The following is an 18,443-nucleotide window of genomic DNA, read 5'->3' on the forward strand; positions in this document are numbered from 1 at the left end:
CTTCTATCGCGCAGATTAAGCTGGTAAAGTAATGGGCAAAGCATCTACTTTTGTGCAAGGGCTCAATCAACCTTACTTATGACTAGCACTAGTTTGCAACCTCTCCGAGAGACGGAAAAGGGAAATTCTGTGTAGAGTTACTTTAAGGGTCCTACTTAAGGGCCCTGCCAAGCTGTCCATAGTTTCCACAAGGAACACTCTGCAGTCTCAGATTTGCGCTCCTTGCCTGAACCAAAGACCAGCAAAATTGAGGTTTTTCTTGTGTAAACGGTGCCCTGGTCTTTTCTCTGTAGGTAGGGAAGCGGAGCTGCCGCAGAAGCTCCGGTTGTAAAGACGGGAAGCGGAGCACTGGATCTCTGAGGGGTCCCAGGTGCCCAGACTCCAGCAGAAGCCACCCCCGCGGGGGAGCGGAGGCGGGGAAGTGGGCGCCGAGGGGCGTGGGGCAACGGCGTCGGCTGTCAGTGCCAGCAGAGCCGGGGCGGGCACACCTACTCACCGCCCAATCCCCGGCCGTAGCCGCGGCCTTATGAATAAGCAACAAAGCGAAGCGCCCTCCCCCTAGCGTCCCAGACAGCTAGGGAGTCGCCGCCGCCGCCGCCGCAAGGCCAGCCGCGGGGATGCCGAGCGCCCGCGCCGCCGCTGCCTCTGTCCTCCGCGCGCTGCTCCGCTGAAGGCGCACAGGTGAGGACGGGCCCGGTTCCGGCCACTTGGGCGGCCGCGGCTGCAGACGTGGCGCCGGGGCAGGGACGGAACCGGAGCCTCAGTGACGTGGGGTCGTCCCGGGAGCGTGCAGTCCCGGGAGCGTTGCAGCCCTGGGTGCGCCAGGCGTGCGCCCCGAGCCTCCTCCGGAGCGCGGTGCCCAGGTGCGGGGTGCGCGGGGGCAGCTCCGGGCGCGCTGGGCGCGGCGCGCAGGCCTCGGAGGACTCACGGCACTCCTTGCTCCAGCCCAGCCTCCTAGCTCCGCACCAGCGAGCCGGCCTTTGTGCTGGCGGAGCTTGCAGGGCTGGCTGCTTTTGTGTGGGCTTTTCTTTCTCCCTCCGCTCGCAATCCCGTAGCAGTGAGAGAGAAGTTCCCGAAAACAACGGTTTACTCCTTTCAAACCGTCGATCGCAGTGTCCCCAGTGCCACTCAGAGCCCAACAATCGAGGAGCGAATCGGGGCTGCGGTCGCCACCGAAATATGTCCTGCCACTTTGCAGAAAACAAACAGTTGAGTGTTTAGCGCAGAGATGTCGAGCCTCCTTGCTCAGCCGCTGACCCGTCCCCCAGGACGCGGCTGGAGGACGCTCCTTGGAAAGGTCACTTAATTAGAAAGAGGGCCTGCGGGTTAGACCTGAGGGAGGCGAGGCTCTGCTTGAGACTCCGGAATAGTTGGGAGGTGCTGCCGGAGGTGCCCAAATTATCTCATGTGCCTCGTGGTCACTGACAGAATCTGACCTGTGTAGATTCCAAACATGTAGAACCTTGGCTGGCGAGGAAGCAAGCAGGAGCGAACAAAACAGGACCCTTAAGAGTTTGGGTTCTCAAAGATGAGAAATCCTTGACATTCCCAGATGATCCCGAGGATCCGCCTAGCACTTGGCATCCAATTTCAGTGCAGAACTGATGTGGAAGAGAGGAGAGATGGCTGCTTTAAAGTGTCTGCCTTCTTTCTTTGCAAGTTTTAGTTTGCAACTTGAGGGGGAGTGTGGAGTGGTTTGCAAAACCATCCCTAGAGTTCTGAAGGATCTCTTCTCCAAAGAACAAAAATTCTTGAGTGGTCAGAATTCACATGCCTGCTCTTTCTTTTGGTTTATTTCCTTGGTGACAAGTGATGCTGTTGGGCTCCAAGGAGTCTCCTTTAAGCCAAGCATCTACAGTCATTGACTTCGGCACACATGCCAGTGGAACCCCACAGTAGCATCTATTGAAACACACAACCGGGTAAGGTTTCACAGTATCAGAACATTGCTTCTTTTACACACACAGATTTAAAGGTACTCTGACTTGCTGTTATGAATAAAGTGGTGTTTTTTGTATTTGTCATAATAATGAACCAAGCACTTGTGCAGCAGACAGATTTGATATTGGTTGAGTTTATTCATAAAAATTCCCAAGGCTCACCAAGTATAAGGTAGCTACAGCAACGGAGCCAATTAGGGAGATGTGAATTTGTCTTTGTTTTCATGGGAGGTTTCTTACTATATATTCCGGAGTTTCCAGATCTTTACAATATTATAATTTGGTATTGCAGAAATGGTTTGATGCTAAATATAAGTATAGAATCAAAATGAGGAAAATGGGTTTATCTGTTATGGAAAACGTCCACTCTCCAACTAAAGGTGTCCTTTGCCCTTTATTCTGTAGCTGTTTGTCTGAAAAGTTGTGTATGGAATTGTATTTTTGTTAATTGAACTTATAAAAATTCTCACATAGGGAAGCTGTCTATTCAGAGGGAACCTGGTTTTAATTTTTGTAAAATGAAAACTCATTCCCTAATCAAGATGTGAGGTCAATCTTATTTTTCCATATTGTGTTTACTTGGTGATTATAAGAAAAGTATCTGAAGCTAGTTTCAGCTTCCCTTTAAATGTCAACTACTTAGAGATCTAGTCAAGCAAATGGCTACATTTGTGTACCACAAAAAACAAAAATGAAGTGTCCAGTTGGGTCACTGAAATAAACTGTCTGATGGATGGAGAAGAGCTTGTTGATCAAGATTGATCAGGATAGGATTCTGCAGACAGCAGAAGCCTCTCAGGTCGCATTGTCTACGTGAAAACTGAAAGGGGAAGCTCCATGGAAATACCTTGGTGAAAAAAATGCTGCTCCATTTGTGGCTGATGTTATGGATGCTTCAGATTGCTCACATTTCTGTAGTTTGATGGGAATGCATGTCAGTAGCATGCTGGTATGTCTTATGTTGCATGATACTGTACTTTTTTTCAAACGGCTTTTATGTCTATTATCACTTGTGTGTGTTCTCCACCCTTCAAAAAAATATAACAAGCATTGTTATTTCTACTTTACAACAAGAAAACTGAGTTTCAGTGATTCGCCTAAGGTAGAACTGGAACTCGAAGAAACCTATTTTTAAATCTTCAAGTCCATCTCCTTTTACCAGGGATGAGATGATATTCTAGGGGTAATAAGCACGGATATCTTCATTTGTCTACATCACTAATTTGTAGAGACTAAAGCTTTTGGGCTCAGTATGTAGGACTTAGGTATGGTCTTCAGGGATGGTAAATTGCTTTGCTGGTATTTAGTTTCCAGAGTAGCTATTTTGACCCCAGCCTACTTACCCTCTTTACTGCCAGCTCTGGGGCTGCTTTCCTCCTGGGGGACCATGCTTTTCTTTGTGGTTACTTACTCCTTCTCCTTCCATTGTGATGGAACATGCTGCTGAAAGGATCGTCTGTTATTCAGCTATTTAATTTATGGTGAAGGATAGCTGCAGCCCAGATCCTAAAGCCAATATAACAGACCAGTGATGATTGTCAGTAGCACAGTGAATCAGAAATGTGGTACCTTAATGCCATGTGCCACAGCTGGGTTAATAGGGTGAAAGTCTTTATAAGCTCAGCTTTAAATAAATACAATAGTATTGGCAATAAGATAGTATTGGCAGTAAGAACCTTAAGGATTTAAAAAAAGAAAAAGTAAGACAATGATAAATTAGTCATTGAGGAATGGTCATGAAAAGAACAAAATGGAAAGATTGTTAAGACACAAAGACACAAAATGGAAAGATTATTAAGACACAAGGATTATTAAGACACTTTCCCCCTCATCAGAGAGTCACTAATTGTATTTCAAAAGATGAGATGGTATTTCAATCATGTTGACCTGAAGCTGTAAGACTTGCTACCTGTAACTGTTGGTCTGTTGTGTGTGTGTGTGTGTGTATGAAATAAACTCTGAAACGTTAAAATATAGCAGAAATGAGAACATATAAGTTATTGTTAGAGTGGCACATTAAATAAGTAGCCAAAATTGGCTAGGTATTGAATAAAACATACAATTAGACACAGTTAGACCATGAAATGTCATTAAAAAAACTTACAGTACAAAATAAAGACTCTAAACATTCTTTTTCACATTCTTAAATGGTTATTTATATTCACATCATGCCAACAAATATTTATGGAATCTCTCCTCTTTGTGCCTACCCTTATTGCTAATTATGTGGCAAAAAAAGGAATGGTAAAGACTAGTGTTTGTGTGCAAAGAACACAATCTCATTTGAGGTGCTGAGACTTACATGACAATTCATGCTACAGGAGCTAGGAGAAGGGTGGGGAAAGAATGGGCCAGAATGGGACGTGACCTGGGAGGCCAGGGTTTGGATACCTGGGCAGGGAACCATGGGTCGTACAGTGTCATCCTCAAAACTTGGGAGCCTGAATGCTGAGCATGGTGGCTCATGCCTGTAATCCCAACACTTTGGGAGGCCAAGGTGGGTGGATCACGCAGCCAAGAGTTCGAGACCAGCCTGGCCAACAAGGTGAAACCCCATTTCTACTAAGAATACACAAATCAGTGGGGCATGGTGGTGGGTGCCTATAATCCTAGCTACTCGGGAGGCCGAGGCAGGAGAATTGCTTGAACCTGGGAAGTGGAGGTTTTTTTGAGCCAAGATCATGCCACTGCTCTCCAGCCTGGGCAACAGAGCGAGATTCCATCTCGAAAACAAAACAAAACAAAACACCAACTTAAGAGCCTGAGATGAGTATGGCACTTAAAAGTGCTATGTATGTGACTGATGATGGTGTTTATACTGGGCACCATGGTGTGGGGTTGCATTATTAGATATGGACCTTGGCAATTGTATATTTGGGGACATTATATGCTGTGTTTTGGGAAAGCAGAGAGTTGTGTGGCAAAGGTAGGGATCTTGAATTCTTGCAGAATCCAAAAGATCAAAAACAGACACTATTCCTTAGGCAAGTTACTTATCCTCTACTGGCCTGTTGTTTTCCTCATCTAAAAAGTGGGAATAACGACAGTATCTACCTTATTAGGTTGTTGTAAGGATTAAATAAGATAATTTCCATTGGGCACTTAGAATGCTTGGCACATAGCAGCTCCCAAGTGGTAGCTGTCTTTGATTGATTATTGCAATTTTTAGTCTTCAGAATAAACTGGCTGGGCGTGGTGGCTCACACCTATAATCCCAGCAATTTGGGAAACTGAGGTGGACGAATCATGAGGTCAAGGGATTGAGACCATCCCGGCCAACATGGTGCAACCCCATCTCTACTAAAAACACAAAAATTAGCTGGGAGTGGTGGCGCGCACTTGTGGTCCCAGCTACTTGGGAGGCTGAAGCAGGAGAATCGCTTGAACCTGGGAAGCGGAGGTTGCTGTGAGCTGACATCTCGCCACTTCACTCCAGCCTGGTGACAGAGTGAGACTTTGTCTCAAAAAAAAAAAAAAATCTGGATTATATAAAATACTGGATTATATAAAATAGATTGGAGAGGAGAGAGCCTAGACAAGGTCATCGATTAAGAGGCATTTAAAATACTAACAATCCAATGAGGTGATCAGAAGTTACAATTCCAAAAGAGGTTATGAGAGGAGGATCCACAGCAGTTGTGAATCTAGAATGTAAAGGAGAGAAGAGTTCAAGGTGGCCACCAAAGTTCAGATGAAGATGGTTATGTTTGAAGTGTCATCAAAGTAACTTACAGTTGACAATGAAAAGCCAAGATGAGGTAGCTTTCTTCACCTACCCCACAGTAGCTCTCTGTAGTTTTTGTGTGTATCATAAGAAAAGGAAAATATAAAGCAAACTGTCACCAGTTTATTGGCAAACTCTACAGTCCTCCTTTGTCTTGAGTACTCTTGGGGCGATGCTCATTGTGCCTTAATATTATATGTGAAACTCAGTTTACGCTGGAAATAGTAGCTTCATCACTGGTGAGAATGATTTAACATATTGGTTTCCCTTTTGTGTTTTCATTTTGGTAACGTACTGAAATAGCAGTATTCATTTTAGTTGGAAAAAATATTGACCCAGTGCTTACAAAATCTAATTAACCAGATGGCCAAGGCTGGTATTTTTTTATGTTGCCTTTCATTTGTCTTTGAAACTTGAATATGCCTAGACTTGACAAAGAAACAGATTCTGGACTGTAGCTATGTAAGGTTGTCAAAGATAATGCCTGACAGAACAGCTTATCTTGCTCACTGGTGGCAGAAATGCGTAAATTGTTCAGAAGAATGCCAAGCTATTAGGATAGATACCTTGATAGCAAATGATCGACAAAGTGCTACTGACCTGCTCTGAAGGAGACGCTTTTTAAGCTATTCAAAGCTGATACCCAACATCAGTTGGTAATTTGGTTAGAGCTTATTTATCTGAATTAATTTGCATCGAGAGAGGGAAAAGAAAGCAGCATCCAAATACACAGTGGGAGGGAAAAGTAAGAGGAATGTTCTTTTTGTTTGTTTGTTAAATATTCTTATGATTGAGCTAATTGAAGATAATTAAGACACAGAATTCTAATATGCAATGGAATCTCTCCTCCTTCCACTTCTTCCAGCAAAGTGGGCTATAGACATTCATCTGTTTGTTCAGCCAATATTTACTGAGCATTTCTTCTGTGTCAGGCACGTTGCCAGGAAGGGGATACAGTATTGAGGAAGAAGGAAAAGGCTTAAAATATGGTTGCAGATGGTTATTTAGGTTTAGAAATATTGTCAAATTGACAACAGTCTTCTTTTATTTATTTTGAGCGTCATGTAACTCCCATTGTGGGACATCAGACTAATGGGAGTGGCTACCTGAACCTATACTGGGCTTTGAAAGATGGAGAAAATCCGGGAATTTGAAGGTCATCTATCAGTTTATCTGAGTTGCAGGCGTGTTCCCTGTTATTCTTCTTACAGGTTGTCTTTTTTCCTTTTAACGTACAAGCGTTGCTTTCAATAGTGGGGAGAGGGAACATATGGCCTCAATACACAGACATAGAGAAAGCTTGCATAAATGCCTCTGAAAAGGGGGAAAAAAGCAAAGGCTTGTGGTTCAGCCCCACTCTTTCTGTTGTCACTGAATTTAGAAAGCAGGTGGCTGACAATCACAGAAGGAAAGTCTTTTGGAGCAATAGCAGAATTCCCTCCACACAAAAATCCTAAAACCCAAGATACAGGTGAAAATAAAACTTTGAAGGAAAATTATGTTTTGGAAAGGCAGTGGGGCTGTATTAAGTCTTTATTATCTATCCCTTCTTCCCTTGGTCTGATTTGTTTGTAAAATTTTTCTCTCAGTCCACACGACTCCATAACATACACATAACGCATAAAGCATCTGCTCCACCATTTGAGCGCCTTTCCTACTTGATGGCAACATTATAGGAATATAGAAATATTTGTATTTTTATTTTATGTCATATAGGTGAGGTGTAAGAATAAAATCATGGATGAAGAAGGGATTTCAATGATTATTTTAATTCCTGATTTTGTCAAAGGAGAAACTGGGGCCACTTGCTCAGTATCATATAAGCAAGTTTTAGCATCAATAAAGTTACGATTCAGGAATCATTTTTCTGATGCCAGCCCAAGGCCCTCTAAACTCTTATTACCATTCATGATGGCCTGGGGTTTTCAGATTTTTATTCAGAAGTATGGGGTCATGTGGGCCAAGGTTTTAGGCCACACGTTCAGTAAGATTTCACTGAATAGAAAAAGTATTTGTTTAGGAAGGAGCAGCTACCTGAATGGATCAGAAATGAACCATAGCGTTCTATAGCTTTTATGACTCTTCAAGCACGTAGATAGAATTTAGTAGGTGAATTTGTCTGAACAGAAACCCAAAGGTGTAATTTCATTGACTGTCAATACTCTTGTTTCACAGCTATCATATATATATATATATATATATATATATATTTTTTTTTTTTTTTTTTTTTTTTTTTTTTTGAGATGGAGTTTCCCACTGTCGCCCAGGCTGGAGTGCAGTGGCGTGATCTTGGCTCACTGCAAGCTCCACCACCCAGGTTCATGCCGTTCTCCTGCCTCAGCCTCCTGAAGAGCTGGGACTACAGGCGCCCGCCACCACTCCTGGCTAATTTTTTTGTATTTTTAGTGGAGACGGGGTTTCACCATGTGAGCCAGAATGTTCTCAATCTCCTGGCCTCATGATCCGCCCGCCTCGGCCTCCCAAAGTGCTGGGATTACAGGTGTGAGCCACTGTGCCAGGCCTCATATGTTTTTGTTGTTGTTGTTGTTGTTGTTGTCTGTTTGTTTTTGAGACAGGGGCTTTTCTCTGTCGCCCAGAATGGACTGCAGTGGTGTGATCATGGCTCACTGCAGTCTTGACTTTTCGGTCTCAAGTGATTCTCCCACTTCAACCTCCGAGTAGCTGAATCTACTGGCATGTGCCTGGCTAATTTTGTAGAGATGAGATTTTGCCCTGTTGCTCAGGTTGGTCTCAAACTCCTGGACTCAGATGATCCTCCTGCCTTGGCCTCCCAAAGCATTGGAACTACAGGTATGAGCCACTGCACCTGGCCCCTTCACTACGTTTTTGTTTTAAGGAAGGCAAATAGAGGCATCAAGCCAAATTCAGTGATCTGTTACCTGGCTATGAATTAGAGTACATTCTGGCTCATCTAAAGTACAGTGATAACTAATGTCCAGAATGTTGACATGCTGTGGCACATGCTGTTTCCTCTTTATCAAATATCTTTGCCATTTTCTCTTTTTAGAAAAGAACAATGCAGCCAGGTGTGGTGGCTCACGCCTGTAATCCCAGCACTTTGGGAGGCTGAGGTGGATGGATCGCTTGAGGTCAGGAGTTCGAGACTAGCCTGGCCAAATGGTGAAACCCTGTCTCTACTAAAAATACAAAAATTAGCTGGGTGTGATGGCGGGCACCTGTAATCCCAGCTACTTAGGAAGTTGAGGCAGGAGAATCACTTGAACCCAGAAGGTGGAGGGAGCAGTGAGCTGAGGTCGCACCACCGCACTCCAACCTGGGTGACAGAGCAAGACTCTTGTCTCAAAAAAAAAAAAAAAAAAAGATGGGCACAGTGGCTCATGCCTGTAATCCTAGCACATTGGGAGATTGAGGCAGGTGGATCACTTGGGGTCAGAAGTTCGAGACCAGCCTGGCCAACATGGTGAAACCCCATCTCTATTAAAAATGCAAAAATTAGCTGGGTCTGGTAGTGGGCACCTGTAATCCCAGCTACTTGGGAGGCTGCGGCAGGAGAATCACTTGAACCTGGGTGACGGAGGTTGCAGTGAGCCGAGATGGCATCAGTGCACTCCAGCCTGGGCAACAGAGTGAGACCCCATCTCAAAAACAAACATACAAACAAAAACAATGCTAGCTAACAGTATGTAATTTAATATTCAGATATGTTTGTTTCAAACCTCCATTTGCATATGGGGAAACTTAGCATCCCTCTCATTATCCTTGCAGATTCTTTGCGGACTTAACGTTTCTTTTAGTCATCTCTGGCTTCCGTTTTCTTCTGCTAAATTTGTAATCCCTGATATGCTGTTTCTTTTCTGCACATGACACTATTATACTCATGATGCCATTCCATTCCTGTATTTCCCTGAAGCATCGTGGACTCAAGATTTCTGTGTAACAAATTACCCCATAGCTTAGTGGCTTGAAATAACAATAATTATTTGTTATTTTGTACCAGTTCTATGCATCACAAATTTGGAAGTAACTTAGCTGCGTGGTTCTGGCACAAAGTCTTTCAAGAAGGTGTAGTCAAGATGTCAGCCAGGGGTGCAGTCATCCGAAGGGCTGACTGGGGCTGCTGGACCAATTTCCAAGATGGTACACTCATATGGTGGTGGTAGTTGGCAGGAAGCCTTGGCTCTAAATGCATGGATTCCTTTTTTTCTCACGTAGAAAAAGTCAGTCTTCTTGTGCTGTGTGGTGGTGCGTGCCTGTGGTCCTACTTACTTAGGAGCTTGATGCAGGAGGATTGCTAGAGCCCAGGAGTTCAAGTCCAGCCTGCGGAAAGAAAAAAAGAGAAGGAAGGGAAGGGGAGGGGAGCTCACACCTGTAATTTCAGCACTGTGGGAGGCTGAGGCAGTTGGATCGCTTGAGGTCAGGAGTTTAAGACTAGTCTGGCCAACATGGTGAAACCCCATCTCTAATAAAAATACAAAAATTAGCTGGCCATGGTGGTGCATGCTTGTAGTCCCAGCTACTCGGGAGGCTGAGGCACAAGAACTCAGGAGCTGGAGGTTGCGGTGAGCTGACTCGCACTGCATTCCAGCCTGGGCGACAGAGTGAAAGTCCGTCTCAAACAAACAAACAAAAAAAACAAAAAAAAGAGGAAGGAAAGAAAATTCAGCCTTCTTTTTGTCTTCAGCTGTGTAGATCATGTCCTGAGGACTTTACCTTTCTTCCTTCTTGAAAGGACCTACAAGACTAAATGAGATAACACGTGGAAGCTTTGAAACTCCTTAAGGGAAGAAGGCCCTATGATAATAAATTTATAAATTTCACATGTGCACATCATTTGCTCAACTTAGATCATGGAATGATTAGACGTGAAAGAAAGAAAAAAATGTAAACTTTATAAAGTTGAGGTTTTTATTTTAGAATTTTAGTTTCAAGGTTTAATTTTCTAGAAAACTTGCAACATCTCTGAGAAATTTCTGATGATGGGAAGAGAAAAGGTCCTACTCAGCAAAATAGATTAAAAAAAGAGCTGAAACTCTTAAATTGGGGGGAAATTAACAATTTTAATATCGTTTTAGTTGTAATGAGAATGTGAGTAGTTTATTTTAAATACTATAATACATTTTTTATCTTATAATAATGGATATTCAGTAAAGATTGCTAATTTTAAAATATTTTTTTTCTGAAACTATTAACCTTGCTTAAACTCTTAAACCTTTTCTAATCCTTCAATTTTGAAACATGTTTTGCCTGTAATTTGTATAGTTGTTGCAGAGAATAACAAATGATTTAAGCATTTAAAAATACATATTTTCTTTCTTTCTTTTTTTCTGTTTTCTGCTGTAGTCAACGAAAGGGACACTTTATTGTGGCTCCAAGGCCATGGGTCCTGGGCAGAAGGCTGCTGCCCTTCGAGGAAGGAAGAACCTTATTTGACCTTCTTCTTGGGGTACAGGTTGTTGCTGTGGCCACATTTCTTCTTGCGGCAGTTGATAGCACGGGGGTGCAGGCAAGCATAGCCCTTGCGGCAGATCATCTTGTCGCAGTTGTATTTCTGGGTGAGCTGGTGGAGGAAAGGCTCAGTAATGCCACCTCGCAGGCACAGCACCAGGTTTAGGGTGGACTCTTTCTGGATGTTGTAGCCTGAGAGAGTGCGGCCATCCTCCAGCTGTTTCCCAGCAAGTATCAGACGCTGCTGGTCAGGTGGGATACCCCTCCTTGTCTTGAATTTTGGCTTTGACATTCTAAATGGTGTCACTGGGCTCGATCTCAAGGGTGATGGTCTTGCCCATGAGGGTCTTCACAAAGATCTGCATCTCTGCGTCTGCTGCTCGGCTGCCTCGCTGAAGAAAAAGAGCTAAAAGACACATTTTCATTGAAAACTATTTACTTACTTTGAAAAACTCTTAAAAGTAACTGGTATTCAGCATTTAATGCTGATATTTAGTGTTTTCAAACATACTTTTCTTAGTCCATTTGGGCTGCTATAACAAAGTATAATAAACAGGATGTTTGTAAACAACAGAAGTTTATTGCTCACAGTTCTGGAGACTGGGAAGTCCAAGGTCAAGGTGTCAGTAGATTTGGTGTCTGGGTAGGGCCCACTTTCTGGTTCACAGAAGGCACCTTTTCGCTGTGTCCTACATGGTGGAAGGGGCCAGGGAGTTCTTGGGGTGTCTCTTTATTTTATTTTATTATTTCGAGATGGAGTTTCCCTCTTGTCACCCAGGCTGGACTGTGATGGCACGATCTCAGCCCATTGCAACCTCTGCCTCCTGGGTTCAAGTGATTCGCCTTCCTCAGCCTCCCAAGTAGCTGGGATTACAGATGCCTGCCACCATGCCCAGCTAATTTTTTTGTATTTTTAGTCAAGATGGGGTTTCACCATGTTGGCCAGGCTGGTCTTGAACTCCTGACCTCAGGTGATCTGACTGCCTCTGTCTCCCAAAGTGCTGGGATTACAGGTTTGAGCCACCTCGCCTGGCCCTCTTTTATTTATTTATTTATTTTTGAGATGGAGTCTCTTGTCCAGGCTGGAGTGCAGTGGCATGATCTTAGCTCATTGCAACCTCCACCTCCCAGGTTTAGGCAATTCTCCTGCCTCAACCTCCCGAGCAGCTGGGATTACAGGTTTGCGCCACCATGCCTGGCTAATTTTTGTATTTTTTTTAGAGATGGGGTTTCACCATGTTGGCCAGGCTGGTCTCAAACTCCTGACCTCAAGTGATCTGCTGGTCCCGGCCTCCTAAAATGCTGGGATTACAGGCGTGAGCCACCACGCCTGGCCTGGGGTCTCTCTTTTTTTTTTTTTTTTTTTTTTGAGACAGAGTTTTGCTCTTGTTGCATAGTCTGTAGTGCAATGGCATGATCTCAGCTCACTGTAATCTCCCCCTTCCAGGTTCAAACGATTCTCACGCCACAGCCTCCTGAGTAGCTGAGATTACAGATGCCTGCTACCACTCCCAGCTAATTTTTGTATTTTTAGTAGAGACGGGGTTTCACCATGTTGGCCAGGCTGGTCTCTAACTCCTGACCTCAGGTAATGCACTCACATTGGCCTCCCAAAGTGCTGGGATTACAAGTGTGAGCCACCGTGCCTGGCCCTGGGGTCTCTTTTATAAGGGCACAAATCCCATTCATGAGGGTTCTGCCCTCATGAAGTCATCACTTCTCAAAGGCCTCACTTCCTAATACCACCATGTTGCTGATTAGGTTTCAACACATGAATTCTGGGGGCCACAAACATTCAGAATGTGGCAATACTTAAAAAGTTATTTGAATGAATGTGTAAGACTTACTTTTTATTTCTTTGACATGTTATTTCTACATCATTTGACTACATGGTTAATAGAGGAATTTGGAGTGAATATTGCAAATGTGACTTCAAGGGTAATTTATTTCAAGTAGGTATTTAAGAAACAATGAACTTAATACTTGAACTATGTGTACCTTTTTCTAGGGAACCTCAAGTTAAATCAGCAAAATTCAGCAGGGAAAAATGAACTGGGTTATCCATGTCTCAAAGGTACAAAGAAATAGAACAGTCCTCTCCTACCTACCATCTCTGTGTGTTATAAAGTCAAGGAGATTATTTTACTTACGGTTTAATTTAAAGAGACTTATTTACAACACGTATTTATATGACAGTTTGATATGCTTTATTTTTCTGCAGGATTCAATTACTGGACTTGTCAACTCTGCCAGTGTATGTGCCATTTCTCTTCCACTATGAGTGGACCGATTGTATTGCACATTTGTCTGGCTTTCTGTAGCCTTCTACTTTTCAACGTTGCCACACAATGTCTGGCCTTCCCCAAAATAGAAAGGAGGGAGATAGCACATGTTCATGCGGAAAAAGGGCAGTCTGATAAGATGAACACCGATGACCTAGAAAATAGCTCCATTACCTCAAAGCAGACTCCCCAACTGGTGGTCTCTGAAGATCCAATGATGGTGTCAGCAGGACCATCGGCAACATCATTAAATAAAGCATTCTCTATTAACAAAGAAACCCAGCCTGGACGAACTGGGCTCATGCAGACTGAACGCCCTGGTGTTTCCTCTGCTACTGAGTCAGCTGTCCCAGCAGTTGAAGAAGTATTTGGTTCCAGCCAACCAGAGAGAATACCTCCTGAAAGTGGACTTTCCAAGGCCATGTTAACCATGGCTATCACTGCGACTGCTTCTCTGACTATTGATGGAAAGGAGGAACTCCTTACAAGCACTAACTTTCAGCCCATTGTAGAAGAGATCACAGAAACCACAAAAGGTTTTCTGAAGTATATGGATAACCAATCACTTGCAACTGAAAGTCAGGAAGGGGCTGGTTTGGGACATTCACCTTCATCCTATGTGAATACTAAGGAAATGCTAACCACCAATCTGAGGACTGAGAAATTTGAAGCAGACACAGATCACAGGACAACTTATTTTCCTAGTGCTGAGTCCACAGCAGGCACTGAGCCTGGAAGCCTCACACCTGATAAGGAGAAGCCTTCGCAGATGACAGCTGATAACACCCAGGCTGCTGCTACCAAGCAACCACTCGCAACTTCCGAGTACACCCTGAGTGTTGAGCGAGAAACTGACAGTCTGCTGGGAGCCCCAGAAGTCACAGTGAGTGTCAGCGCAGCTGTTCCAGCTGTCTCTGCCTCAAGTGATGAGTGGGATGACACCAAATTAGAGAGTGTAAGCCGGATAAGGACCCCCAAGCTTGGAGACAATGAAGAGACTCAGGTGAGAACGGAGATGTCTCAGACAGCACAAGTAAACCATGAGGGTATGGAAGGGGGCCAGCCTTGGACAGAGGCTGCAGAGGTGGCTCTGGAGCTGCCTGAAGGAGAAACACACACGGGCACAGCCTTGCTAATAGTGCATGGGAATGAGAGATCACCTGCTTTCACCGATCAAATTTCCTTTACCCCCACAAGTCTAATGGAAGACATGAAAGTTTCCATTGTGAACTTGCTCCAAAGTACGGGAGACTTCACGGAATCTACCAAGGAAAACAATGCCCTGTTTTTCTTAGAGACCACTGTTTCTGTCTCAGAATATGAGTCTGAGGCAGACCAACTCTTGGGAAATACAATGAAAGGTAAAAGAAAGAAAAAGAAAAACAAGCTTTGGTTTAATTTAGAAACTTTCAATTTTTTTTTTTAATGGCAATTTAGAAATAGATTGAAGTTTTAATGAAAAGCAGGCCAGGTGCAGTGGCTCATGCCTATAATCCCAGCATTTTGGGAGGCCGAGGTGGGAGAATTGATTGAGCCCAGGAGTTTGAGACCAGGCTGGGTGATATAGTGAGACCCCTTCTCTGAAAAGGAATAAAAAAATGAAATTTGAAAAATGAAGAAAAGCAGAAGCATACAAATACATCATCTATTTTATATAAAAATTACATCCAATTCCTGTCACCCCAGCACTTTGGGAGGCCAAGGCAGGCAGCTAGCTCACTTGAGGTCAGGCGTTTGAGACCAGCCTCGCCAACATGGTGAAACCCCATCTCTACTAAAATACAAAAATTAGCTGGGCGTGATGGCAGGCGCCTGTAATCCCAGCTACTCGGGAGGCTGAGACAGGAGAATTGCTTGAACCTGGGAGGCAGAGGTTGCAGTGAGCCAAGAGTGTGCCACTGCACTCCAGCCTGGGCGACAAGAGCGAAACTTCCTCTCAAAAAAGAAAAAGAAAAAAAAATTACACCCAAATATAAATCCTGCCTATAGACCAGTGTTCTTTAATGGGGGATAGTTTTGTTTTGCTTTACCCTTCCCCCAGGGGACATTTCGCAATGTTTGGAGACATTTTTCATTGTTAGAACTGAGGGGTGCTAAGATATTGCTAAATATCTTAGACTACGTAGGACAGCCCCTCATAACAAAGAATTATCCCAGCCAACATGTTAATAGCTCTGAGGTTGAGAAACCCTGATACCATTATTTTTATTTTAGACTAATATTTTTCAAACATTTTACTATGAAAATGTATAAACATACAAGAAAATATGAAAGAATTAGCTATATTTTTTAAACTATAATAAACAATCTTGGATACTTACATGCACATTGTAAAATATGCTCACATCCCTTATATTTGTTACAAAAAAAGTTTATGTAAGTACTGTAGTTATCTCATGGTATTAACTATATGAATTTTCTAATTTTGTTTTCCTAAAATGAGAACATTTAGAAATAAGGAAGGGTAGGTAGGGTGGAAGATAAATCATCTGCTTGCTTGGTTCTGCATTTTCTACTTTCTTTTGGCCTTTGCATCTGTGAATATTATAAGGTGGAAAGCCTTCTATTTGTTGTTGACGGATAATGGTTTTCTTTTATTATGGGTAGTTGGACAGATAACAACATTGGAAAGGAAAAGCTTAGTGTAATGTTTACATGCTCATTTCAATTTGTTTTGAAACATGTACAACTGTTACTTCAGCCAATGAGCCCAATTAATGGAAAATATCAAATCAGTAATATGTTTTATAAGGTGTTGAGATTGAATTAAAATGGTGAAAGATCACCTGATAAATGACAAAAGAAAGATTGAATTTTACATGTCTAATTCATTTTTATTTAAAGACTGAAAGACCTAGTATGCTGTTAAGTTTTCATAGAAGCTTCCATAAAATGTCTTGTAAGTTGGTTTTTACATGGAGTTGGGTTCACATGGCCATGAAGACCTTAGATATGACTGAGCAACAAGTTTACTTCAGTTCTTCATAGAACTTTTATTTTTAGAGCATTAAGTCATATAGCCCCAGACTGTTCACTGCACAATTGAATCCATGATTCTTATGTACTAAACTTGTATTGGCTTCTATTAATACAGCCTAGCAAGTAAAATGGAATTGGTAATTTCCTGATTATTTTGATTTTTGAATATGGTTCTTAGTCATAATTGCCTCAGCAAATTGTAATCTTTTAACAGGCCACTTCTTTTTATTCCTAGCACATAGCACAATTCCTGGCACATAGTAGGTACTCAGTAAATATCCTTTCAGTGGATTTCCAAATGAGGATAGAGAACCATGCAGGCCTACCTTATCCAAAATCAAACAATTTCTAAATGTTCTTTGTACCAAGAGAAACAGTCAATTTATTCCTTTTGTTTTACTTTTTTTTTGTCCCATAGAGTTAAAAGGAATGGGAAAGATTGCAGTTTTTGACAGCAGTTGTTATAGAATAGCTAAAATGTTTTACTACTCAGTTTCAGGTGATCATAAGTATTTTTCTGAAGTAAACAACTCAAATGCTAATCATTTAGAGTCCAGGGACCACTTAGGACATTATCTTCTTCAGAATATTCATTGATTTCTGGTGTTTTTGGATATTATTAACAGATGAGTACGTTGAGATTATAGTCAGCCCTTTGAGTCAGCTGCTTCAACTGAAGATCAGGTTTTAAAAATAATCTATAGGCCGGGCACGGTGGCTCAAGCCTGTAATCCCAGCACTTTGGGAGGCCAAGACGGGTGGATCATGAGGTCAGGAGATCGAGACCATCCTGGCTAACATGGTGAAACCCCGTCTCTACTAAAAAGTACGAAAAACTAACCGGGAGAGGTGGCGGGCGCCTGTAGTCCCAGCTACTCGGGAGGCTGAGGCAGGAGAATGGCATAAACCCGGGAGGCCGAGCTTGCAGTGAGCTGAGATCCAGCCACTGCAGTCCAGCTTGGGCGATAGAGCGAGACTCCGTCTCAAAAAAAAAAAAAAAAAAAAAAAATCTATAATTATTTTTTCTCCAACATGAAGTAGGAAGAATGAGAGATGTTAGGAAAATTTAAAGTTTATTTAAAAATTTTTTATTACTCTTTCTAGTTCTCACTTTTCTTTCTCTAACAGCAATTATTTATTCAAGATACTATGCATTTTGACATTTCTTGCTATTTCATAAAACTACAAACAGCGCCTGCATATTTATTTTTGTATATGTGTTCTCAAAAGTGTTCATTATGCTTTCAAAAATGAGGGCAACATAGAGAACTCCTACTGCTTAAAATGGTAAAACTATATGTTATTGTCTTCTTGTGGCAAACAGAGCGTTGCCCTACGTGCTAGAGGTACAGAAGGACAATGAATCCTGGCTCTCTAGGGATTTACGGTAATATTGGAGAAAGGAATAAAAGAGAGACAAAATTCAAACGATGATATAGAGTGCAAATATGAAACTCATGTGAGAACCTTACCCTAACTCACATGTTTGTCCTGTAACCAGGTATATTAATCCATCAAATGTAAAAATCTCTTCAATTCAAAAGGAAAAATAGTGTAAACTGGATGAGTACCAAGAAAAGGAACTGCCTATAGTGAAAAACAAACAAATACACATTATTTTAAAGCAAATACATTGTTTTCGAGGCAACATTTTTTTAAAGTAATAGGATATGCCATGATGTCATTAATAAAAACTTTTTTTTTTTTTTTTTTTTTTTTTTTTTTTGAGACGGAGTCTTGCCCTGTCATCTGGGCTGGAGTGCAGTGGTATGATCTCGGCTCACTGCAACCTCCACCTCCTGGGTTCAAGCAATTCTCCTGCCTCAGCCTCTCGAGTGGCTGGGATGACAGGAATGTGCCACCATGCCTGGCCAATTTTTTTGTATTTTTAGTAGAGATGGGGGTTTCACCATATTGGCCAGGCTGGTCTCGAACTCCTGACCTTGTGATCCTTCCACCTCAGTCTCCCAAAGTGCTGGTATTATAGGCGTGAGCCACTGCACCCGGCATGTCATTAATAAAAACTTTGAGAAACCTTTTTTAAGTTATCCCTAGAATGTTATTTTTCATTGTATAACTTACCAATCTTGC

At 42.5% G+C, this 18,443-nt stretch overlaps 1 protein-coding gene and 1 pseudogene across 3 annotated transcripts in view; one reads left to right on the forward strand and one right to left on the reverse strand.

The window, feature by feature from the left end:
• The first annotated feature begins 531 nt into the window (after window positions 1–531).
• The window catches only part of ARMH4 (armadillo like helical domain containing 4), a 153,250-nt gene continuing 135,338 nt past the window's right edge, over window positions 532–18,443 (forward strand). The window contains exons 1-2 of one of the 3 annotated variants that reach the window (XM_021941260.2): window positions 532–681; window positions 13,313–14,734. In XM_021941260.2, the coding sequence (XP_021796952.2) occupies window positions 13,348–14,734 (1,387 nt within the window). In that variant the 5' untranslated portion in view covers window positions 532–681; window positions 13,313–13,347. Of the gene's footprint in view, window positions 682–12,733; window positions 14,735–18,443 lie in introns of those variants that run through there. The other 2 variants (XM_021941259.2, XM_021941258.2) reach the window with 2 other exon arrangements.
• On the reverse strand, window positions 11,069–11,489 carry LOC116275718 (annotated as a pseudogene).

Source organism: Papio anubis, chromosome 7, assembly GCF_008728515.1.
Source record: "Papio anubis isolate 15944 chromosome 7, Panubis1.0, whole genome shotgun sequence".
Classification (NCBI taxonomy): Eukaryota; Metazoa; Chordata; class Mammalia; order Primates; family Cercopithecidae; genus Papio; species Papio anubis.